Source organism: Trachurus japonicus, chromosome 24, assembly GCF_045865225.1.
Source record: "Trachurus japonicus isolate A0001 chromosome 24, Traja_1.0".
NCBI lineage: Eukaryota > Metazoa > Chordata > Actinopteri > Carangiformes > Carangidae > Trachurus > Trachurus japonicus.
In genome coordinates this window covers 11,303,273-11,330,158 of record NC_140930.1, presented here as the reverse complement: position 1 = coordinate 11,330,158, position 26,886 = coordinate 11,303,273, and the positions used below count along the sequence as shown (strand labels likewise).

At 41.1% G+C, this 26,886-nt stretch overlaps 1 protein-coding gene across 1 annotated transcript; it reads left to right on the top strand.

Annotated features, from left to right (window-relative positions):
- On the top strand, positions 1 to 26,886 carry scara3 (scavenger receptor class A, member 3). Its single transcript, XM_085771726.1, has 12 exons — positions 1 to 535; positions 11,527 to 11,562; positions 12,107 to 12,151; positions 13,350 to 13,469; positions 15,561 to 15,641; positions 16,222 to 16,340; positions 17,063 to 17,307; positions 18,288 to 18,507; positions 18,612 to 18,700; positions 20,246 to 20,438; positions 23,918 to 24,095; positions 24,827 to 26,886. The coding sequence occupies exons 1-12, from the start codon at positions 529 to 531 to the stop codon at positions 25,321 to 25,323; spliced, it is 1,830 nt and encodes a 609-aa protein (XP_085627852.1). The 5' UTR covers positions 1 to 528; the 3' UTR covers positions 25,324 to 26,886.

Genomic DNA, 26,886 nt, shown 5'->3' with positions numbered 1-26,886 from the left:
CTCTCTCCCTCCCTCCCTCCTTCTCTAAACTTGCACATGGTTTCTGTCTGAGGAGGTTTAGTTTTCTCAGGCTCTGGATGGGAGAGGGGTGATGCCAGAGAGCTGCTGCAGGCAAACACACATGTCCAAAAGGTAGACGAACTCTGTCCAGCTTCCTTTAGCATTGTTAGACTCATACAGCAAGAAGTCTTGAGATAATCTGTGCACACCTTTTGCCCTTATGGGCTGACATCTAGTGCGGCTTCATCCTGAGGTGTTCCTCTCCATTTTTGTAAAGCTGTGGAAGTCATTTCATTTTTTTCTTTTTTGGGACCTTTTCATTTCTTGGGAAATTTGGAGACAAGTGGAAAAAAATGTTGCAGCAGGAGTGATTTTGCTGACAGCTCAAAGGTAAATTGCTGACAACCTTTGCTATTCCTGGACAAGACTGCAGCATCACCGCCATCATCATCATCATCACCATCAAGCTCAGCTTCAGGAAATTGGACAAGTTTTTTTTTTAAATACAGGATTCTTGAGCCAGGAATCATGAAAGGTAGAAAAACCTCTTTACTACATCCTTCCTTTCCCTTTGAATGCATAAAAACTTCTCTTACTAATGACTGGGTGCGTTTTCTTATGTGAAAAATACTTTAAAGTGCAGCCAGGAACTGTATCTGTCATGGTGGCATGCAGGCAAGCACCTGCACAGGGCACCGGCGACCACATGTGTTTCTCATCTGACCAGAAACTTGGACGAGTGGATCCTGAGAAAGTGTCAGCTTGTTGTTCTTGGACGTGAGACTTTGATCAGTCAGCTTTAAGTCTCTATACGTGCGTGCGTGCACACCACAGCCCTGTTTCATAAAACATAAAATGTTCCCTAACTCTGCCAGCCTGCCGCAGATTGACTTAATATCCCCCTTTTTAAAAGATGGAGAGTGAAAACATAACATTCGAATTTGAGCGCTTTCACAACACGGCATGAAAGGGGAGCTGCCAGTGCAGATGCAGAGGCTCATACATGTTTCCCAGACGTACAGTGGGAGAAGTGAAGGGCTGACAGAGATGAGAGGAAACAGTAAGAGAGGATAACAGAGAGGGAATGAAACGAAGCAGAAAGAAATCCCACATGTGGGTGAACAGCTTGGAAAGATGTTGAGAAATGCTGACATACATTGGCACATGATGGATTTTGACCAGTATTTATTATCAATTAGAAGTGAAATATCACAGTAGCTACAGTAATGTGTCTAAACTTGGTGTTGGAGGTGTTAAGCTGCGATTTCCTAATTTGCTGAGTGGTGATTGTTGTTGTTGTACTTCAGCGCTCCACTTCCCACAGATCACGTGCCAGTCTTGTGAATGTGTTCAGTGATGTGATGCCTGTGTTTGTCTGGGTCGTGCCTTAGTTCCTGTGATGTAGCCGAACTGAGATTAGGCCATGTGCCCCCATTTGATGAACTTTTGTCCCAGGCCAGGGTCTCACATCTCCTCAGGATATGGGGAGGTAGATCTTTTATTACTGAAAGTATTAAGAGTATTAATTCACTGACTCATTGTCATTGTGTTATTCACTTTTTTCTTTTAACCTGAACTCCTTCAAGGATCTCTAGGGGTCCATGGACACCACTTTGCTTAAAGCACTTTCCTTGATCTAACTAACTAACTAACTAACTAACTAACTAACTAACTAACTAACTAACTAACTAACTAACTAACTAACTAACTAACTAACTAACTAACTAACTAACTAACTAACTAACTAACAGTCGGTTCAAGAGCATCTACCAAATAAATAATTTGGTTATTTGTCAGCTGTTTCTTTCTTTTGCTTTTTTCTTTTTTAAAGTTTTTCTTGGGAGGCTTTTATGCCTTTATTTACAGTGGTTTCATGTGCACAGGCATCTAGTGTGGATTCAAACCATCCTTTTACAAGGTTCTTGTTTCAACAAAGTCAGTGAGAAACAATACAAAAAGTCAGTTGGAGACAGCTTTTTAACCACTATCTGAATCTGCCAGCGAAAATCAACGGTTGCTGGCTAGAAATCAGAAGTTGTTTTTATCTGATAACTATAACCAAGATTGTAAGAAATCTCCTTGCCATAGTACAAGAATGAAAATCAAAAATTTACTTAAACTGTCATACTAACTTTATTCACTAAATTAAATGAAAGTCATCTGCCCCCAAAAATGAAATATAATTCTTCAGAGAGTTTATTCAGCTGTCTGCTTATGCTCATACTGATTACACACATTACAAAGCATGAATATGAACTTCTGCTGTATTGAATAGATATTAGCATTTGTTTAGGCTATCTCTTTTATGTGGATTTCTTTTAATTTTTTTTTTATTTAATGCAATTTTTATGTTGAGTGAACCTCAGGATGACACAGCAAATTAACTCCCAAGAACATACACAGGACATCCCTGAGCCAAACAGCGCAGGAGGTCTGTTAATGTGGTCTCCAGTCTGGCTGAAAACGAGTTCAACCCAGACCGACCAGAACAAAACATGCTGCCTCATACATTCCTACCAGGGCTGGAGGAAGAGGTGGAGGAGGAGGAGGAGGGGGCTCGGAGAAGAGGAAGGCAGTGGAGAAGGGGGGAAGGTTAGGAGACAGGTGTATGGTTGGCAAAGGACAAGGAAAGAGTGACTGAAGGAAGAGAGTGAAGAAAGAGGGTTTTTCTTGTTCTCTTAATGCCTTTTCTGCTGTGGCAGCAGCTTTAACCGAGAGTCGTAGCGTCTTGAATTTGGACTGAGAGGAGAACGAGCCGCTACGAGACTATCCTACCTACGTCATATCGACTCCTTCCTACTGAGTCCACTATGCACTTTTTTGATTTATTTTTCTCACTTGGCGTATCTTAATGTTTCTGCTGGATTTTTTCCCTGTTTTTACACTAAAACTATACACATAAAAATGTTGAATGTGCAGCAACTGGATACGTGTTTAAAAAGATAGAGGTGTTATTATTATGGTGAGAGGTAGATTTGTATTTATACTGGTTTTAATCCCATTTCATGTAGATGTTTTGGCACTTTGATAACATTTAACTAACTATAAGTGACTCCTCTGGTCAACATTGTCGTTTGTTTTCCTTCCAATCAAAGGAGATTTAAGCTAGCCTAGCTAATGCTATTGGGACATTAATGCCAATAAGGCTAAAGCTGTGATTTGAGGTTGATTTACATAATTTTTAACCCATTAACTTTTTTTTACTCTTAAATGAATGTGCTCCAACAGAACAGCTGATATGTTAGCAAGCTAATGTCAAGTGATGGATAATGTATCTCTCTTTAACTGATGACAATAGCAACCAAACTAGTTTTTGTAATGCATCTCGTGGTAATTCAATAAATAACCATGAGCTAAGCAGATTATAGGGCCATCAAAAAGAGATATTGGTGCAGAAAACCGGTCCAAATTAATGCGTCAACACAGTACCACCCATAGCCGATACGTCGTTATCCATCTCTATCTGTGTGGGAAGTTTGCCTACGATGATGATGTGAAATTTGAGGGCGAGTGAAGAAATACCAAACAAAGCATTAGAGAGTATTGTACACACCCTTTGGCCTCAGAGTCCTGTAAACCCAACCAGGCTTGTCTGCGTGTCTCAGCCTGGCTATGCAAAGCGGTTTAGTCCAGAGAAAACATGATGCGTTTATGGGATTGTGACTCTGAAAATCTCCCGTTTCACTGCCAGGCCACAAAAAAAGAAGCATTCCCCTTGTAACGGCTTGTCTATAGCCTATAACTTCAGCTCTGCAGGCTGCAGCAACACATACCAGGCGTTAATAGTTTGGTAAGGAGACCACACATTCTTGTCAGAGGGTATAGCCTACCTAAATGACTTGGATGAGCTCAGAGATTTTGGGGAGGGACTCGTTTGTGGTCAAGACCGCCACTCTGGTCTGGAGTAAGGCCCATGACTCCTGGTTTTATTTAAAACTGGGATTTAAGGAGGACTTTTCTGGTCAAACTCATATGACATGTTGAATAAGCGTCTTAATAATGAGGGCATCACAACCACGTACAGTACAATAACCTGGGTGGTAAGGTTAGAGGAAAGTGACGCTAACACTTTGCACAATCCCCTGTCGAAAGCAAAGTCACAGAGGGGTGATGGAGAGAGGACGCGCTGGGTGGGGAAGGGGTTTGAAAAGTCCAAAACCCCCCTGAGAGAAACCACCACAGAGGAACCACAAACATAAAGTGGCGCTGATGGTTAGCTGACTCAAGAAAAGGCCCTGGTTGCTGCATTCACAAACGTCTGACGGTGAAAGAGGACGGAGGGGGTTACAGTAGGAGGAGGAGGCTGCTGATTGACTCCATGTGGTTGAAGAGAAACATCCTGATATTTGTTGTGTTTATTTTTGTAACTTCACTCAGTTTACCTTAAAGCCCTGCAGTCACTTGCCCGTAACCTTGTGTTTAATTCTGTAACTGATACCTACGTATATACAATCGCTTGTACATGTATTCTTATGGAACTGGTTGGAAAAGCTCTGTAGAAAGCAGCCTGTAACATATTATCTGCCTCATGTCCCCTGGTTGATATTTTCATAGGTGTGGTGCATGGCTAGTCACTGTAACATTGCCTTGACGATTTTGCGGTGAGTTAATTAAGCGTTGTAGAGACAAGACGTTGGAGACTCATGTAAAGACGTTTTTTCTATTCTTATGCTTGAGAGTTGAGGCGAATTTGTCCAAGTTATGTCTTGTGACCTTCAGTCTGATGCTTGAGGGAACTAATGGGGAACAGGTGAGCAGGTGGATACAGGGAATCAGGTGACTGGAAAGTTGGGGTGACTGCAGGTATAAGGTCAAACCCGTTGTGTTCCCAAAGGTTTTACTAAGGTTTTATCTCTCTCTTCGCTGCAGGACGGAGAAATATAGAAGATCGTTTAAACCTCCAGCCATCAGGCTTTTTAATTCTTCTGCAAATGGTAGACGAGATGACAGACAAATGAATTTCCCTTTGGGGATTAATGAAGTAATTTGTATTTGTAGGTTGTTCACATCAGGAAAATGTTGGTAGTATATTGAGTTGTACACAATGCCTACAAGTGTATAGACAAAATAGATTGGGTCATTTGTCCCTAGACTGTTTTTCAGGATCAGCATATCAGGATATCAATCCTTTGTTCCAAACTGAGGGAAATGAAATCCTATAGCTAAGGTATTGAGTCATATACCAGTGTATGGCATTAGTTTATGGCATTAGTTTCCTGTTTCATTCTGACATAAGGTCCGTAAAGATCTTGTTTTCTTGTTGTGGAAAGAATTGACCATTGGGATAAAGTTGGGATAAACTCCAACTGCAAAAGCTTGGCTAATTGTGGAAAAGTGTGATGTTTTGGTATCCACATACTTATGTCCGTGAAGTGTTATTCTCATCTCACCAGTCTTATTAGTCTTATTTGTGTTCAGTTTGACACGGCCCATGAGCATGAACTATTAAAAATCAAAGCAATTTAATGGTATTTTGCAGAGAGCAGCAGTTTATTTTCAGTTCAGCAACCTTGACCAGCGGAGCCGAGTGGTCAGCTGCTCTGCAGTTAATTTGCAAAACAAAGGAACCAGTTGTCAAAACAGAATTTAACAGCCGTATGATATGGTTTGTCAAAAAGAGTTTTCCAGGCAGATTATGAAGAGATAGTAATTTCCTTGGCCTTATTGTGCCTTTTATTGAATTACTCTCTGTTCAGGATTGGGAAAGACTGGTGGAAATGTTTAGTAGAGTTTCTTTAGCACACCCTTGCTGTATATATATTTACTTCTTCTTACAGCTAAGTGCACACGAGCTGCAACCAAACATTTCCATTCACTGTCTCCTTCTCAGTCTGGATAAACAACTGAACAACCAGGTCTAGTTAGATCCATTTAGTATACAGGCTACAGGCGGGCCACAAAATACATCCACCCAATGGCACGCCTGGTCTTAATATATTTATTTAAAAATATTAAAAGTAATTGCATATGTTAAGTAATTTCTTCCAGTCACATTAACCTAAATCTTAATACCCACTCATCCTATTACCTATATCATCTTTCCAGATCAGGGGTTTAGACTCACATGCCATATAGGGAGTGATGTTCCCTTTAAGTAGTGAGATGGAAAGTTAGGGTCGGGGGGGTGATGTTGGCATGTACTGTAGGTGGGTCTGAGTTTCAGGCTCGTGATCAGGGTTTGTTTCCCGTCACAGATCTTTTAATTAATCGCTTCTGCATTAACCGTGACCACAAGTTTCCCTAATCTTAACCACGTGTTTGCCAAACCTCAAGCATGTAACATAGGATATACAGAACTGTACAGCATACTCACATCTGTTTATAGCCTATGTATGGACCCAAACTGGCAGGTTGGGTTTAAGTTTAAGTTGTAATTTGAAACATTAACATACAGTAAGCAGTTTTATAATAATGATAAAGAAGTAATACATAAAATAACCGACTAATGTGGACAGAGAATGTACTCAAATAAAAAAGTGTATTTTAGGTTCATACACTGATTCAGACTGAATCAAATACATACTAAGTAGCTCCACCATGTTTTGCCATGACCTGGCTGTATAGGTACGACCTGATGGAGCCGTGTCGTGCTGCTGTCAGATCGGCTCAGCTCTGCCGTGTGTGTGTTGGACGGGTCGACTTCCTCACTAACGAGACAGAAACCAGGGTTTTTTTTTTCCACAGAGAGTTTGAAAAACACGAAGAGAGAAAGAGAGAGAGAGAGAGGAAGAAGAAGAAGAGCAGCAAGGAGAGAGGGATGGAGGGGAAATATAACCAAGGAGCCAATAAATATATTTGAGGGAGGTTATTGATTGTGATGTTTTGGAATTCCAGCTTTGCAATAGAAAATTATGTGCTGACAGTGAAACATCTGGATCTAACTATTTTCATACCACAGAAGTCCAAAAAATGACAAGAATTCACTTTTCCCACAGAAATGTGTTTTAATCAGGGTGGGAAAGCTGAGTAAAAGTCCACATAGTGTTGTGTTATTGTGATACCATACCACAACCCTACACAACCGCACTGCACTCTCAATACTCAATACTAGTCTCACTGCTACTCATGCTGAAACTCTGTGTTTGCATTTTTAATCTTCATGTGTCATTCTTCTCTAAAAAAAAACAAACAAACAAAAAAAACTGGTGAACAAGTTTGTGATCTGATTTTAAAGGAGTGGAAGTTCATTTTTTGGCCACTTGGGGGCCAAAACTTGTCAGCGACTTGTTTTCTAACTTGTTAAAGCAGAACTATGCAGGATTTGGGCTGTAATTATTGTGGCTCAGAGTCACTGTGATGGTTGAGTGACCTGTTATGAAGTGAATGGGGTCTAGGCCAATGCGCTCACCCCCCCCACTGGCTGAAAACCGCACTTGCAAGATCAGTCGTCCGTCTCGGTGTTACAAATCTCGTCAATGGATAGAAGTATCGCGAGAAACTGCCTTACGGCAGTACGAGATAAGAACGCATATGACGTCATGCATGTCATGAATCGTGATTGGTTTGAGTTCGGAAAGTCGGAGGAAACCATGGAAACATGAAATGTTTGTACTGAGGAAGTTCAGCTTGTGGCTAACGGGGAGCTAATGCTAACACAGACACACACACCATGGGTCTTTTATAAGATAATGTAATACATCATGACACACACACACATCTTCGCGTTTTGGAACATTTATTCATCTGTGTGTATGTCTGTGTCTTTGTGCCTGTGTGTGGCTGTATTAGCGTTAGCTCTGTGCTAGCGTTAGCTCCGTGTTAGCATTAGCTCCGTTAGCTCCGTGTTAGCATTAGCTCGGTGTTAGCAGGGCTTAGCAAACAGCAGTAAACACAAGCACGTGTAGGGGGCGGAGGTGGTGGCGGCGAGTTTTTTTTTTTTTTTACGACAGTGACATGTGCCTACCAGAACTGTGGGGGAGCTCCGGAGAGGGAAAAAAAGAGAAACCAACGAAGGAGCGAGCTATTTCCGGCCGACTTGCATTGTTCTGCTTTAAGAAACAAAAAAAATTTTTTCTAGTCAGCTAGCAAAAGGGAGTCCACAATCTATTCACCTTGTAGCTCCATGTAGTTCACCACCTATAGACTCTAACTTTGTCTGTCTGGTCTGGTGTTTGTTGTTGGATGGATTGGACAATGGATTTATTTAATCTTTTCTACTGAGAGCTGCTTAAAATGAGGTTAAAGTTGCAGGTTATAAAACCGAAACGATGAGCTGAAAGACACTGAAGTGCTCCACAGACCTGAGGGGAACGACAGCGTCTCATTTTCACAGTACGCTACATCTTACCATTTGATCTAATGTGCTTAGATGGAAACGAGTCATCATGTCAATCATTTCTTACAGTATGTAATTGTCACCATTACTGCTGCAGGTCATTTTATGTGACCTTTTTTAAGTGATCAAGTCTCAGCTCAACGTACCAATACTAGATAAATCAGTCTGTAATCCTGGAAGAGTTTGTGCAGATCGGTCTCTCTGAGATGTTTTGACAACTTCAGAGCATCGACTGACATTTCTGTTTCTGCACTTTTCTATTTTTGATACGCTTTCTTAATTGCAGTCTTTTTTTTTTGTACATGATTACCTTCACCTCTCCTCTCTCCACCACTCCTCTCTCTCCTCCCTCCATCATTATGTCAGCAGCCTCAGTGTTTTGTGACTTGTCCACCCAGACCTGACCTCAGCTGTTCCACCAGGCAGTGACTCATATAAACATTTGCCTCACAGTGACGTTTGCAAGTCAAGTTTGTTCTATCAAAACTTGTGGAGGTAGCCTATGTTTTCTTTCTTTGGTTTAAGCCAAATCATTTGTGGGAAAACCTGAGATCAAAACCTAAACCTGATCCTGTTTGTGTCATCATCAAATCATCACCCTTCTTGAACCCGGTTATTAACTTCTCATAGTGAATAGAGATAAACTGTTGTGTATGTGCAGTAGCTGAGAAGTGGATAAAAATGCACCGAAACAGTCTGGACAACAACTTTGTGTAAGTTAATAGATGCAGAGCAGATCTTCATCGGACATTGTGTGGCGCTACCACCAGCTTCATGACCTTTAAAACTATTTTTCTCTGGCTCTCTCTCCGTCAGCGCCCAGACTTCCCTCTGTGTTGAGCTGATTATGTGGTTAACCGCAGCAGACAGTTTGGTTTCAGAAAGACATGGAATAAACTAAAAAAAAGTACATATATATATCTTCTGACAGCTCAAAATGAACTGTAAACTAGTAAATCCAACAACATAGTCTCCACAAATGCATTGCTTGTACTGAGAATTACTCAACTGAAACACACAAATACGATGGCCTCAAGAGCTCCACATTTAGTGGTGCAAACACAACACAAAGGAAGTGTCTCCAGAGGAAAACCTGGATGGGATGCACTTGCAGGCATGTTAAATAATGCACTCTTATTGTTTAGTCGGTGGTTTTAGTCCCAGAAGTCTCCACTTCAGCCACTAGGGGGAATTGTGAAATGCACATAGGTAGATTTCGTGCACCTGCTGCTGCAACCACTGATGTTGCGCCTCTTGGAAGCAGGAATAAGATTACATGATAAAATCAGATACTATGATCAGATTATATGATGTTAGTGGTCAGATGGAGGCCAAGCCAAGCAGCCGACGCCACGAGTAAAACTGCTGCAGTCGATTTTTCCTCCGGTGGACTGGTGCTTTAAAACATCTGTCTGGAGTCAGTCAACACATTTTCCACATTTTCCACAATAATTGTTAAGTCAAGTATATTCAGGTGCAGAGACAAAGTAAGTCTTCAACATGTCCACATACATTACATCATATGGCAGCCTGACATTGTTAGCTTAAAGGCTGCAGCTCCTTTTGGCAGCATCAACACAGGAACGCGTCCAACTGTCTCTCTTCAGCTTGTCAACAACCTGCCAAACCCACGTTTCCCTGCATGCGTCTCAGTGAGTCCCCGGTTGCTTTTCCTTCTTTCAGAAAACCAAACTCCCCGAGTGTTTCCGTTTCCCCCAACGTCAAGCTCCACGACTGCAGGCCCTCAGGTGTGGGGTTTGAGTGGTGCACAGTTAAAATGACATGTTGTATAGAGTCTGCTGTTACATACAGTTATAAAAACATGACGTTGAGTGTAGTCTGAGACTTTAAAGTAAACTGTCTTTCCTTGTAGTCTACTTGCCAACAATGAGTACCCGGAAATGTTGAGTACCCCAAAGTTTTATGTTAGAAATAGATAGTATGGGTCCCCAGTATTTAGAAACTGCCGGATGCTAACTTATATATATTGGACAATTAGCATAATTGACATAATTAGCATAAATTAGCATAATTGCCTATATTGGCAATATTTCAACAAAATTGACTTGGCTGATCTGGGCCATATTGGAGTGGTTTTAGGGGTTATTGATGATGCTGAATCCATTTCTGACATTTTCAAAATTCAAAATGGCTGTCTAAACCGGACGTGACCAGATTTTAACTGCCAGTGGGCCGATTTTGATGGATTTTAAGCCAAATCTTAAGTTTTAGAGGATGCTGGTTGGACATATAACTCATGTATTTGAAGTAATATATAGTATGGGTCCCCAGCATTCAGAAACTGCCGGATGCTAACTTGTGTATAGTGAACAATTAGCATAATTGACATAATTAGCATACATTATCATAATTGCTTTGGGCAATATTTCAACGGCTGATCTGGGCAATATTAGTGTGGTTTTAGGGGTTATTGATGCTGAATCCATTTCTGACATTTTCAAAATTCAAAATGGCTGTCTAAACCGGAAGTGACCAGATTTTGAAATCCATCAAAATCGGCCCACTGGCGGTTAAAATCTGGTCACTTCTGGTTTAGACAGCCATTTTGAATTTTGAAAATGTCAGAAATGGATTCAGCATCATCAATAACCCCTAAAACCACTCCAATATTGCCCAGATCAGCCAAGTCAATTTTGTTGAAATATTGCCCTTATAGGCAATTATGCTTATTTATGCTAATTATGTATGTTATGCCCCATATATATAAGTTAGCATCCGGCAGTTTCTGAATACTGGGGACCCATACTATATATTTCTAACATAAAACTTTGGGGTACTCAACATTTCCGGGTTCACAATGGGGCCCTATGGGCTGGCAAGTAGACTATTGGGTTATTAAGTCCTCTGGTTGTATTCTGTCATTCGTACTGTGTCTGTTTTCAGCCTTCCAGCGTGTGTTGACAACCTCCCTAGACACATGCACACACAACACAACACACACACATACACAATACTCTCAGCACACAAAGCTTCAAACCTTGCTCCACTGAACAAAAACAGGCATTTTTGTTGTTGTTGAGACGACAGCCTCATACCAAACACACTGTAGGCTACAACCCAGAGAATTCAGAGGGGGAGAAGTGAGGCAACTGGTTTGTATGATTTACAACAGGAGTAATAAAACTTGTCGGTGGCTCCGGTACAATTTGCTTCAGTCAGTTCAGTTCAGTTCAGCTCTTCTAACGTTTTGTTTTGTTTTGTAACCTTCCTCTCCTCTCTTCTGTTGGCAGACAACTATGGTGGATATGAAAACCAGCTTTTCAAAGGTAACGATCAATGTGTCAACCAGTTCATTATACACGACTGTCGCTTATCGATTGAATCTGGAGATCAGTTTGGTAGAGAGCAGTAAATGAGTCTGGTGTTAATCCATCTTAATTACAACTTCATGAGACGTTGAAAATATCATTTACATTGACATGCAAATTGCAACTTTGAATAGGAAACCAAAGAAATGTGTTATTAAACCTCAATTTGATGGATGTTGTGCTATAATGTCAACCATATCCTTTTCAGATTAACTTTACATTACACAATGATCTTGAGTAATACCTACTATCCATCTGAAATGACATAAATGTGGCATTGTAATGATGATATCCCATCATATCTTAACACAGTTACAATTACATGCCATTTAGCTGCAACTCAACCAGGATGACAAAGACCCATATGCTGTTGATTGCAACAAGCCCTGTTTTAAGTATTAAAGAGTAGTTTGAATTGTCATGAGAGCAAACATTTCAAAAAGTCCAGTTTGTGTTGTTTCATATTGTCATGTTTGCATGTTTTCCTCGTCTTGTTTTCCAGAGGAGGACTTCACTGGAGAGGAGGAGGAAATGCCTTCATTTAGAGGTGAGGGCCATGTACACATGCGCACAAGTCCAACAACAACAAACAAAGCCATTCGTATCAACAGTGACATGTTATGTACACACAGGCCATGTGTGTTCACGCACGGCTCGAGCGTGAATGCCTGAGTTTGACTTTTCAATGTGGCTCCACACAACTCGGGTTCTTGTTTTCATCTGATTTGCATTTTTTCCATCTCCTACGATACGTCTGCAGGGAGATTTGGGAAGATGAGTTTGACAGGACCAGAGTCAAAGAGCACTGAGAGAAAACCTTAAAATTCAATAATAATCCCTAATGACACACAAAAACTGTGTGTGTGTGTGTGTGTGTGTGTGTGTAGACATAACTGCACTGAGAAGGTCAAAATGAACCCCTTCAGTTCTCCTCTCTTGACTTGCTTGAGGGTTTGTTTGAAACCTTGGTGATTCCTGACAGCTCATGTTTCTCGTCCCATCTGACTTATTTTTAGATGCAGCTGCAGCATCACTAGAGTAAGGGGAGGTGATGCTTAAAGGGATAGTTCAACATTTTTGGCAAATTGGCCCATTGCCATAATCCCTATAGTCATAGCAGTAGGTTTGTTACCTTTAATTGTCGGTGCAAGCTGTTTTTAGAACGGTGGAGCAGAGCCGTGAGCTGCTCAGAGCTACGCTACGGAGACTAATGGGATTTCTTGGTTTCCCTCATCAGACTCATCAAATACACAATCCAACAACTCCAAAACGCTCTCGTGGACAAGTTGTGACCTGCACATTCACCATGCTATGAGATAATAACAGAACGTTACCAGACAGAGTTGTTTTATTCATGCAAAACCGCTGATGCGCGTTGCCTTCAGGGACAGTTTTTCGTTCTAAAAACAGCTTGCACCGACAATTAAAGGTAATGAACCTACTGCTCTGACTATAGGGATTATGGCAATGGGCCAATTTGAACTATCCCTTTAAAGCTCAGGAAATAGGGTCTAAATAATATTATGAAAAGATATTCAAAAAAATTTAATTTTTGGTTTTACTGACATTTAGTTGTTTAAGTTCATACTGTGGTAATGAAGAAGTGCACTCTGGCTGATAAATAACCAGTGGGTTTGGCTGAATGTTTGATGGACTCTAACTTAAAGAGATTTCACAAATGTCAGTGAGTTTTTGTGTCATTGTTGTACCTTCTCACCTCTCACATGTATTCACTGTGTGTCCAGGTCGAAGCAGAGGAGGCTGTGTGAGGTGCCAGCAGAGCCACTCACTTCAGCTCGCTGTTAAAGTCCTTTACGGATTCGTTGTGTTCCTCATCATCACCGTGGCAGTGCTGGCATCACTTGGTGAGCTCAGTGTGACCTAACATTTGCAGCCTGAAGTGGCAAAAAAGTGGCATTAGATATTCAATTAGCAGTGTACAGCAAAATACTGGCACATTTTTAAGAAAAGTTTCAAGCTACAAGCTACAAGTAGGTTTGCAATGGGGAACGGTCAGACTTTGATTTGTATGTGTGTGTGTTTGTCTCGATAAAACAAGGTCCATTTAACTCCCATAGATCAAATGAATGAGGTCCTGGCTCCTGTGTGCCACGTTTTACCTGACAGCTGCTCCACACCGACAGATGCTTTTCACATTAACGTGACTCTTTTATTGGGTTTCAAAGCCATAAATCTTTATCTTTAACCGCCACCTTGGGACCTCAGATCTCAGAGAGAGAGAGAGACGTGGTAGAGTGATGCAAAATCCACACAACAGACAACACACACACAGGCATACTGTTTAAAGTTGTATTCACGTAGCTATACAGTACATATGCACAGAAGGGTAATAAAAGTCTGATGTTGTGCAGGAAACATGTCGACATACTGTAGCTACATGTTCACCGAGGTTTGTCACATCCACCACTTTGTCAAATCTGTTGCCAAAAAACATTAAGTACAACCTTTTACCCATAAATCCCCTTGTTGGTTAGGTGCTCCATTTCCTAAAGCTTCCTGTGACTGTGATATATTTGCGATCGGCATTTAGCTACAGTATTGTGCAGAGCAAGATGTCTGAGGCAAACACAACTGTGACTTGTGTGTATGTCTAGATTAGTAACAGTGATGTCCTTTGTACACGGGCTGAGTAACACACACATGAAACCTGTTTCCTGGAGATGAAGTTCAATTATTACTGAACAGTTTTCTTCATTACGTTGTGGTGGCGACATAATCACGGGCTGGCTTTTGTTCAGTGGCAACATGTTTTTTGGAGCGAATCAAGTGCTTCATTTATAACTTGCATCAGAGTCGCAGGAGGTAACTGGGTCTCCGAGCTGTGGTTGGGTTTGGGGAAACAAAAGCTCTCTGGTTACAGTTAGGGAAAGATTGTGGTTTTGTTTAAATGTAAATAAACACATTACATCACAGTTAGAGTTAGATGATTCGTTCCAAGCGTAAATCAGCATTTACGAACCGTCATATTTGCCAACGGGCATTTATAAACAGCACATGGCATGTCAGTGTTTCGTAACGCTTTATACATAGAAACAGAGCTCAGCTTATGTTTTTCTCAAATTACAGCCCAGCTGTATGACACCAAAGCACCGAACAGCTTAGTATCAACAGAGAGAGTATTGCACTTGGCTGTAACTCCTAAACTGTGCATGTGCTCAAAGAAAAACACTAATCTTTGATTTTCCATTCCCTGAGGAAACATCTGTTTTACAACAAATACTTTCCTCTGCAAAGATCTGTGAGGTGACAAGTTTGGACTGAAGCAATTTTTAGCATGAGGCTTTTCTGGAGTGAAATACATTATGTGAACTCATTGCATAGAAAATATTTAAAAAATATACACCACTGGCAATGCATGCATGCACAAAATGTGGTGTGAACCATGTTGAGCATCTTCACAGCAGCTAATTGAGTGGAGCAGGTAATCTGTGCAGGAAGCATGTGGAAGTATTTTTATATGCAAACACACTGTGGATCAGACCTGCATGAGTCCCCTGAGGGAACGACTAGGAGGCTGAAAAAGTCTGCAAACACACTTTATGCAAACTTGCACTCGCAAAAAAACTCACACTCACTAAATGGTTGTTGCTCTCATGGGAAATATGTTGGGGCAGCGGGACATACCCAGCTGGCCAAACCACCATCCATCAGCGTTTGTTAGCTAATGAAAACATAATGTGTTTTGATATCAGGGCTTAAATGACAATTTCCTGTTTTTGCTCCTTTAAATACTTCCTATTTCCTGTTAACACCAAGGTACTGCTGATGTTAATCATATCTGCGTCCACTCAGCAGTATTTATACATCCATATGTTGTTGATGTTTTTCTGCTTAGGAGTAACGGTTTAATTTCCAGTGTCGTCTCATTTCTGTTTTGAAGTATGAATCCTAATATTAATTCCTGAACATTTTCTTGTAATCTTCTGTGTCTCTAGTTTTCAGGAAGGTCGACAGTTTGTCTGAAGAAGAGTCCGTCTACCACAAGAAGATCAACAGAGTTCAGCAAGGAATAGACGGTAAAAGCATCTGGATTGACTTGCAATTAGTTTATGTCTAATTTTAGCTATTGTTATGTTCCCTCAGCAGGGAATGTGACAACAACAACAGAACATGATGAATACATTTTATAACTTAATTCTTTTAAACCCCCCAAAAAGCATAAAATAGCTGATTTCTGATATTATTCAGAATCATATAAACGTGTACCGGTAGTTTACTTTGGCCCTTAAGATTGTTCATCGTTTATTCTTGTTTATTCTCTTCTGAACACCTCGAGGACTTCTTATCCATGTTTTTTGAGGACATGCATAAGTTCACCGTGGACCGTGGAAACTTGGGGAGCTTGCAACCACCTAATGACTTAGTTAAATTTGGTAATGTTCCCGTTCACTCAAATGCTCCTGGCTTTGTAAACTCTGTGCACTCTGCACCTTGTTTTTAAAGGTAATTCATGAAGCATACTGTAAAGTCATCCAGATGATGTCATGGGACCTGAGAAGATTTCTTTTCGAAAACACACATGGTTACCAGAGGTTTTTTTTACCCATGCTGATTCATTGTATCTGTTTCCTGCCTCTTTCCTCTCCTTTCTCTCAGACCTGAGCTCCACCTCTAACTGCTCAGGCTGTCTGGATGTGACTCTGTACAGTGAAGAGATCAGCCGGCTGAAGAGAGAGTTTGAAGACATCCAGAGGATGATACTGGGACAGGAGCAGGTACGTCTACGTCCTGAGAGACAAAGACGACATCAAACAACTGTCCACAACTGAAATTTGTTAAATTAAAGGGATAGTTCACCCATAATTCAAATTGCACTCATTATCTACTCACCCTCATGTCGACTAAGGGCTAGGAGAAGTTTCAGAGTCCTCCGTGGCTTCTCCGAGTTACAGGGGGTCTCGGCGTTGCAGTGCATGTCCATATAACGGTTGCAAATGGATACCAACTGTCTTCGTAACAAAAAGACACAGCAAAAAACATCCAAATACCTCCATGCTGCTCGTATGTAATGTCCGTCTTGTGTTGAAGCCCCGAAATGTGAAATTGTTCCGAAAAAAATTAAATTAAATAAGTCTATATTTCAAGCTTGTTTGTAGCGGAAGCTCCTCTTCCTGGTCCGTCCAAATCGAGAAACAGTTTTGCATTTCGGGGCTTCAATACAAGACGGACATTACATACGAGCAGCATGGAGGTATTTGGATGTTTTCTGGTGTGTCTTTTTGTTACAAAGAAAAGTAGTATCCATTTGCAACCGTTATATGGACATGCACTGCTACGCCGAGACCCCCTGTAACTCAGAGAAGCCACGGAGGACTCTGAAACTTCTCCCAGCCCTTAGTCCACATGAGGGTGAGTAGATAATGAGTGCAATTTGAATTTTCGGTGAACTATCCCTTTAAAGCACCCATCACTTCTGCTTGTTGCCCCCCCCTACCAGGTCCTGGACCAGGCCTCCCAGGCCCAGGCCACCCTGAGGACCACCAGCAGCCGGCTGATGCGCGACATGCAAAACCACATCATGTCGATCAAACTGCTCAACCAGTCGCTGGAGAGATACATGGACCAAGTGGAGGGCTGGAAGGACGTGATCGAGGAAACCGAGGAGAAGATGAAGACCATGAGTGAGGATCAGTACGACATCAAAGCCACGGCACAGCAAGTCAACACTACGGTGGCTCTCAGGTGAATAAGGATCCCACAAACACATCATCATATACAGCGTTATACTAAGACTACATGTAGGTATCGACTGCCTGATACACTTTACTTTCAGATTTCTTTATTTCTTGATCAAGAGCACATTTTTAGCTCATTTAGAGTCATTATCGGCACAATCTCCACCCCAACATGCAGGCGCCCTACAGATTATAATCATTTCCAACTAACTTTATCATGTGTTTATTAACTTCCAGTAAACTGACTGAACGGGGAACGTAATCAATGGCCGAGAGCAGGCCAGAAGCCAGCTTCATAGCCACAACTGCAATTTCTTTCACAATCCTCATATGCAAACCATTATTTATGAAGGCAAAGTACAGTAAGAAAAACAACTCCTGCTTGAAAAAGGCACAGCTGGGACACATAATGCTGATTTAAATCTGAAATGTGACTGAGTGGGTTTGATTGAATTTGCAATGTGTACATGATTAGTTTACTAGAAACTGTATTTTTACCTCATTATTTCCTGTTAACAACAGAAAAAAAGGATTTAGGGAAAATATTAGTGATTTTCTGTCTGCTTTTTGATAGTTTGTGAATGGAAACACAGAGGAGAGCATTTGAAAAAGCCATGCTAAGGCTCTGTGAGCTAAATGCTAATGTCAGCATATTACCATACTGATGTTTAGCAGGTAATAGTCAACACAACACCACATTAACTTAGAGTGTACCAATATTTGCCAGTTAGCATAAAGCAAAGGTACAAGATGGTAATGTCATGAAATGTCAGAGAAACTGTTTGTTGTGACATTTCACTCTAAATCAAAAAGGTTAACCTCTTGGAAACACTAAAGGAAAAGTCATCAGGAGTCAGAAGAGCAATCACTGTCTGCACAAAACTGCAAACATGAAACAGTTGTTGGGTAATTGGAACGTCAAAGAAGTATTTTTTATATCCCCTGGTCCTTACAGTACATGTTCTGCCATTCCCTCTCCTTCTCCAGTACGATGTGGATAGACGCCCTGCAGAGGAAAGCAGACGAGGAGACTCTGGTCCTCCAGAAGTTGACCACCGACTGGCAGAACTACAGCCGAGTCCTGAGCGCCATCAAATCCAACTCGAGCGTCACCACGCAAACCGTGCGCTTCCTCCAAAACAACATCATAGCAGATCACCAGAGGATCGCCATGTCCACTGAGGTGTACTATGATCTAACTCAGCAGGTGTGTGTGCGGCCATAAAACTAGAACCAATGTATATTTTCATACCTTTAACTATAAAAAAGGGAAGGGGATAGAGCTACAACATGTGTCTGTGTTTTCTCTAGGTGATGAACCTACAGATGCAGCTCGACAACGTGACATCTTTCATGGATGAACACGAGGAAAACATGCATGACCTTCACTACCATTCCAAGTAATCCACATACAATTTGTTCAATTACATTTACAAGAGCACGGGGTAACACTTTACTTGACGCCTATCTCTATAATACATTATAACCATACTTATAATGAGGTATAATGCAGTTATAGCACTGTATAACTATAGTTATAAACACTCATAAATGATCATAATGCTTTATAACAATAATCATAACACACTATAAAGCATTTTATCATGACTTATAAGGTCAGGTTTTATAATAACTGGCTGACAATGCCCACATCGATAATTCATTATAAATATAGTTATAATGTGTTATAATTGGCTTAAACGTGTATAACTATCATTATAAACACTCATTAATTATCATAAGGCTTTATAACAATACGCATAAGACATCATAGAGCTATTTATAATGGCTTATAAGGTCTTAGTATTATAATAGAGTTATAAAGCTCTATAATGTTTTATGCTTATTGTTATAAAGTCTTATGTGATTTACAGTATGAGTGTTTATAATGATAGTTATACAGTACACGTTTATAAGCCAATTATAACACATTATAACTATATTTATAATGAATTATCGATGTGGGCATTGTCAGCGAGTTACTAACAATTATAATGTATTATAATATAAGTCATGATAAAATGCTTTATAGTGCGTTATGATTATTGTTATAAAGCATTATGATCATTTATAAGTGTTTATAACTATAGTTATACAGTGCTATAACTGCATTATAACTCATTATAAGTATGGTTATAATGTGCTATAGAGATAGGTGTCAAGTAAAGTGTTACCAAGCACGGTACTACATTGACTTCCTTTAACCTTTCATCAGGGCCGTTGCTAGGAATTCTGGGCCCCCTTAAAGAATACTAAAGTGGGCCCCTCCCCCTAACTTTTCCTTTTTTTTTCTTAGACTACGTATGTATTATAATTTTTTATTTAGCCTTCTTTGTTTTGATGCTAATGCAGCATTACACTGCAAAAACTCAAGTATCTTAGCAAGAATATTTCTCTTATTTCTAGTCAAAATGTAATTTCTAGTCAAAACAAATCTCATTATACTTAAAATAAGACACATCATATTAAAAGTAGCTTGTTTTTAGACACTTTTTACTTCTTTCAAGCATATTTTCACTTGGAATAAGTAGAAAAAAATCTGATAGTGGAGCAAGTTTTTCTTCCTTATTACAAGCACAAAAAACTTACTTTCACTGGCAGATTTTTCTATTTATTGTGAATTTAAGTGAAAATGATCTAAAAACAAGTTAATTTTTAGGTTTTTCTTTTAGATTCTTATTTTAAGTGGAAAGAGATTAGTTTTGACTAGAAATGAGACATTTGGACAAGAAATAAGACAAATATTCTTGGAAAGATGTTGTACTATAGTCAGGGTCTTACGCAGAATAAATCAGTCATACAAATATTAGACTACTGGGGTTTTTTATGGGCCCCACTGGGCGCTGGGCCCCTAGAATTATCATCACCTTTCTCCCCTATACAACGGCCCTGCGTTTCATCCCTAATCCTTGCCTTAACCCTTGACCCTCAACCTTTCTCTTCAGGTACTACGAGAACCGCACAGGCGAGCGTTTCTCAGCCCTGGACGGTCGACTCAACTCCATCGAGATGGAGATCGACACCGTCTCCTCCAGCATCAACGCCACCGTCACCCACGTCCAGTCCATGTACAAGTACATCAACATCGAGAGCTCGTCCTGCCAGGGCCGCATGAGCCGACACACAGAGGATCTACAGGTGGAAACCACAGAGGAACCAAGAATTATCTTAGAACATTTTTCTGACAACCAACAGTCTTAAAATGTTTTCGACCCATGTTTTTGGATATATCCTTGCCATCAGCAGGGGCGCAGATAGAGGGTGGGACAGGTGGGACTCGACACCCCCAGATTCTGATTCACTTGGATCCGTCCCCCTCACTTTTATGGAGAGAAAAATCTCGAAATGCAAAAAAATGAAAATGCGAAATAGCGCCTCTCTGGACGCGTATGGGCTATGTGGCGAGAAACGGTATTACACTCCTGTATTCGGTTGTTGAGCTGGGTAGGCTGCGTCGTCTCAAGCCTGGTTACCATAGTTACCCAGAACGCATATGACAGGCATCAGTGGGACAGCTCCTAGTTTAGGACCCGACCCCATAACCTAGAACTACCAACAACAAAACGGCATGCAAGATGAGGCCAGCCAAACCCAAAAAGCAGAAAACGATTGCATCGTTTTTTCAAAAAGCATCAACTGTAAGTAAACTGTGTGTTATCATAAACGTTATCATATCACCTTGCAATTTTTGTTGGTAGTCTGTCTGTTCAAAGAAATCTCGCCGTGGAAGTAAAATCGTAGTAGAGACACAGAGTGAGAATAGAGGAAGAGAGACCAATTTCACAAGGGGGAGGGGAGGGGGAAACCTTTATGCATTTATTTATTATCAATTAAATCGTCCATTGCAGCTTTCTGGGGTCTTCTGGAAATGTGTAGGCCTGCTTGAATCCGTGATATTGCCAAGCCTAAAGGGGCGTTCACACCGGAAGCGATAGACGCGAATGGAGCGGCAACTCTACATTGAAAATCAATGTAAATGGCGCGATGACACGCGATTCAGGCGGAGGCGGCGCGAATGGAGCGTCTGGAGCGATGAGACGCGGCGCGAATGAAGCGGCGCGTCTGAAGCGGCGCGAATAAAGTTGAAAATATTGAACTTTTCAGGCGGCATGGCGCCGTGACATCCAATCAGCGACGAGTTCAAGCCGACGACGTCACTTCTCTGTACGGTTGTGAACAACATGAAGGAGAAGCTGATTGTATATGAGCTGTGTGTGGGCACCGCTGCCGTCTTCTACACAGAGTGGACAAAAAAAACAACAACAACACACACACACACAGTGAACCCAGACACGACGGTGGGTGGTTTTCCGGTGTTTCTGAGACTTGTACAGCAGTAGTACAATGCAGCAACGGTGGTGATATGAGCCACGATCGACGTGGAAAGAGAGCAGGTTGAGATCACCGGTTTTCAAATGAACGGGCGGAGCGTCTAGCGCGAATGACGCGATGGACGCGAATGATCCACAATGACCAAGCGGCGCGATGGAAGCGTCTGGCGCGATTATATTCGCGTCTATCACGTCCGGTGTGAACGCCGCTTAATGGTCTAGACTCTAAGTTGTTAGGTTACAGTTTCAACAGCGATTGCTAACGTCATCATTTTAAACCGTGAACTGTTATTTTAGTTACTAACACTCGGCGCAATGTGTTCCATTTAAGGTGAATCAGTATTTAACACAATTATTGTGTTGTTGTCATACATCACCTCCATTGAATTTGAATGACTGAGCCTGTTAGCTTGTTATTATCTCGCCTTACAGACACAGTTAATTATTTTTTAGAGTCCAGAATTGAACTTTGTAGGCATTACTAACCATTATAGACAAAAATGCACTACACAAAATAACATATATTTTATTATTTTAAGCTTATTAAAATAAAATGCTTGTACTGTGATGTTGGTTGACAGGCTCATTTATGCCGACAGGAAGTTTGGCCACCATAGCAACACATTATATTGGCATATCCATATGGAATCTTATAATCTCTAGTAGAGATATGGCTCCTGGGACTGGTAGCCTCTGTGGTAGCCTGTAGGTATGCCCATGTTAAATTACTGCCAATGGCGCTAATGCCTTAAAGCAGTTATAATGTTTGTTTATGCTATGTTAAAAACTTGTCATGGTCCTGGCCTGCAGGTAGTTCCTGAAGATGGCAGTGAGGGAGGTGAAACTGAAAGCGATCCACTGGAGGGTAGCAGCAGTAGGCCTAGTTGTGCATTAGATCTACAGCTTGAAGAGGCAGAAGGGAGAGAGGGAGAAGAGGGAGGGACAGAAGAAAGAGAGAGAGAAGGAGGGTCAGAAGAAGGATGGACAGGAGACGGGACGGCAAGGCCAGAGGCAGATGGAAGAAAGGGAGAGGAGGTTGACATAATGACATACACAAAACCAAATCAACCTGACCCTAAATTTGTCCCCCCCAGTTTCAAAAACCTATCTGCGCCCCTGGCCATCAGTCTGCTATTGATCAAGAACAGCCAGGGTTCCTACACATTTGAAATTTCCAAATTCCATACTTTTTCCAGACCCTAATTTCCGGACTTCTCGTTAAAATATTCATATTATTTGTGATATTTGAGTAAATAGATGTGCATAATATAAAAAAAAGCATGCAATTAATCATTTGTTTTCATTATTCTGAATGAGGTATGCCATTATGTAACCAAATAATTTCCAGGAGATTGTAGCTAGGTACAATACAGGGTTTCTGCAGGTCATTAAAAAGCATTAAAAGTCATTAAATATATTTTGCTAAAATTAAGGCCTTAAATGGCATTAAAAGGCATTAAACCCGATTCTAAAAGGCATTAAAAAATTGATAGATTCATACAGTGAGATTTTGATATCATTACATCCCTATAGAGCACAAAGAGCAGAAAAATATGGGGATTATCCACTTAATCTACAGTAAAATTAAACGTGGGTGAAAAAATGGAGAATTTTCTAAATTCATATTTTTAGGTGGTGGCAGGCTACTGTTGACTTTTTTTAAATTTTTTTATCGCTATCAGTAAAAATTGGAATCGGTGGGTCAGGCTTTTTAAAAATCGGTGATCGGCCAGAAAATTGCAGTCGGTGCAGCACCTCTATTGGTGTGAATAACATGCAGAACCAAGTAATTGGGTGTGTGTATGTGTATATAGGTAAGTGTATGTACGCACATGTATAGTGTTTGCAGTCACGGGCATTAAAAATGTTTGAAATGGCATTAAAAAGGGCATTAAAATGCATTAAATTAGATTTGCTGGTACCTGCAGAAACCCTGCAATAGCACATACAAAATAATTAACCCAAATAACTTCAGATGAGACCAAACCCAGAGAAGTATTAAGAAAAACATATTTCCATATAATAGTGTCCATTTTCCATACTTTTCCAGACCTGGAAATGTATGAAATCAAATTCCATACATTTCCATACTTTCCATACTTGCGTAGGAACCCTGAACAGCACACAGGCCAATCACTTTACAGCTGCTGCAATCTAAACAACGATCTATGTCAAAGTACACCCACTGATAGTGTGATACTTCTGTATTTCATCTCACTGACCTCTACTTCTCTTCTTTATCTCCTCGTTATCCCTCTTCTCTTCACCCTCACATACTTTCTGCAGAACCTGAACAACACGGTCTTGCTGCTCCTCCACTTGGCCGACACGCTGAGGCAACAGAACATGTTGTTGAATGTCCGACTGGACGTGGACGTCAGGAACCTGTCCATGGTGATGGAGGAGATGAAACTTGTGGACGTTCACCATACTCAGCTTATCAAGAACTTCACAATAGTAAAAGGTACAGTAAATATTATATAATGGAAGGATAAAGTCTCATCCAGTTCTTTTTAAAGGAATAATTCACTCAAAATTCAAATTGCACTCATTATCTACTCACCCTCATGTGGACTAAGGGCTGGGAGAAGTTTCAGAGTCCTCCGTGGCTTCTCTGAGTTACAGGGGGTCTCGGCGTAGCAGTGCATGTCCATATAACGGTTGCAAATGGATACCAACTGTCTTCGTAACAAAAAGACACACCAAAAAACATCCAAATACCTCCATGCTGCTCGTATGTAATGTCCGTCTTGTACTGAAGCCCCGAAATGCGAAATCTTTGCGAGATTTGCGTCAGTGCAATTACTGACGCCGGCGCAAATCTCACGAGATTTGGACGAGGAAGAGGAGCTTCCGCTGCAAACAAGCTTGAAATATAGACTTATTTTAAAAAAATTTGGAACAATTTCGCATTTCGGGGCTTCAATACAAGACGGACATTACATACGAGCAGCATGGAGGTATTTGGATGTTTTTTGGTGTGTCTCTTTGTGACGAAGACAGTTGGTATCCATTTGCAACCGTTATATGGACATGCACTGCTACGCCGAGACCCCCTGTAACTCAGAGAAGCCACGGATAACTTTGAAACTTCTCCCAGCCTTTAGTCGACATGAGGGTGAGTAGATAATGAGTGCAATTTCAATTTTGGGTGAACTATTCTTTTAACTTCATCTCACTGTCTTGTACCAACAGGTGCTCCTGGGCCACCGGGGCCTAAAGGGAATCGTGGTGAATCCGGTTCAAAGGGGCCGATGGGACTGACTGGGAGCAAAGGTGACCGAGGCCCCATAGGAGGCAGAGGATCTGCCGGAGAGAAAGGACCTCTTGGTGCCAAAGGAGCACAAGGTGAGCCAGGTCCCAGCGGCAATAGAGGAGCAGTAGGGGTCAAAGGAGCTAAGGGGGCCCTCGGTACACCAGGGCCGCGTGGTGAGAGGGGTCAGAAGGGCGACGTGGGCCCCTCCGGTAAAGACGGAGTCCCAGGACCTTCAGGGCCTCAGGGGATCCAGGGTCAGGCTGGACTACCGGGCATCATTGGGCCAACGGGACCGAGGGGAAAACCAGGGCCAGCGGGGCCACCGGGACCCCCAGGAACCCCTGGACCTCCAGGGCTGCCGTACCCCCACGACCGGATCAACACCCAGCAGCAGCAGCAGACCGCGGCCCCCGCTGCGGGGTCCAAGAGGCAGTAGAGACACGGACAGAAACATAGACTAGAGACGATCTGTCCAGAACAAACAAAGACCATTAAGAATCTGATACAAACTGAAGAAATGTCATCCATTCATGTGACTGGAGACGCAGTAGTCCACTCCACTCGTACGGGATTGTCCAAGACAATGGAGAACTTAATGATCCAATGCCACAAATTGAACTGGAGTTGGGATTTGAAAAGAGGCATTCCCTTGATGCAATAACACGGCCACATGAAATGAACCAAGGACTGCTACCACAGACTATAATACAGACTATTACATTGTTGTGGTCTTCATACAACACATGGATCTCATACTGTTATGTACTGTATGTTGATGGGTCTTTTCTTGTATTAGACCCAAATACAACAGACTTTCCAACCTGTTAGTTCATATATACAAGTTACAAAGTACAGAATGTGTTTTCACCAGAATTAAAACCTTACCTTGAGATTATTAGGAATGAAGGAATAAAAAACAAATCCACTGTTAAATTTGGACGCCTTGCCTAGTTGAATGTACTGGAAGTAAAGAATGTGTTTGAGGTTGTTGTCACGCCACCAAAACCTCACAGGGTATAATGAACTGAAATAGGGTTGTTAACCACAGATTTGGACTAAAGTGGTATTTTTCCCATGCGGACTACTCAACTCAAAGGTTGACATCCATGCACTGCTATATGGGCATGGGGGGAAAAAATGACATTTTGACATAGCCTTTTCTGGTGGATAGCACTTTATAGATTCTTAGTGTAAAGTGTAAAAATCAAGGGTTGGATGCTTTTATTTTGGCTTTTCAGAGCAGGATCTCTGAAGACTTTTTACACATACTGGGCAAAACTGTCATTTAATGATCTGTATTTGACAAAGTTAAGTAGCAGATTGGAGCTGGAGGTGTTTAGCCTAGCTTAGCATAAAATTTGGAAGCAAATGGAAACAGCTAGCTTGGCTCTGCCTAAATCTTACTTATTAACACATTGTATTACACCAACAGAAATGTAAAAATAACAGTTTCAGTTGTGGTTTTGGGAGGAATATTGTAGGTTTTTCTTGACATGCTAATTGCTGCTAAAATCACAAACTGTCTTTCTTCTACATTTTCCTTATATAAAGTACAAACATCATATAACATGGTCATTTGAATGATATGAGGTGTTTGGAGATTTTTTTTTGTTTTTAATCAGAGAGTCAGGCTATCCATTTCCCTTTGTTTCCAGTTTTTATGCTAAGCTAAGCTAATTGCCCCCAGCTCTAGCCTTGTACTTTATTCACCAACAAGAGAGTGGTATAGAAAATGGGGAACAGTTTAACAGTTACGAAGGCTTAAAGGTCAATGAAACTTATTCGACCATGCTGGTACCAAAGTAGCAGTTCGTTTTCCTGCAACAACAACAAAAAAACTTTATAAACTTGTTTTGGAGTCTTATGATACACACATGAATAATCATTTATATCTCCTTAAAAATTGCTTTTCTAAAAGGGAAACATTATTTTTGTATAAACCTGTGTGTTGTAATGAAATGCGACTGGCTTGCATCGAACTTCAATAAATGCTTTTTTT

What these genes read in the sequence shown, in the direction of transcription:
- scara3 (XM_085771726.1), top strand. An exon ending in GGAAATGCCTTCATTTAGAG is followed by an intron (nt 12,152 to 13,349) that starts GTGAGGGCCATG and finishes CTGTGTGTCCAG; the next exon opens with GTCGAAGCAGAGGAGGCTGT. An exon ending in GAACTTCACAATAGTAAAAG is followed by an intron (nt 24,096 to 24,826) that starts GTACAGTAAATA and finishes TTGTACCAACAG; the next exon opens with GTGCTCCTGGGCCACCGGGG.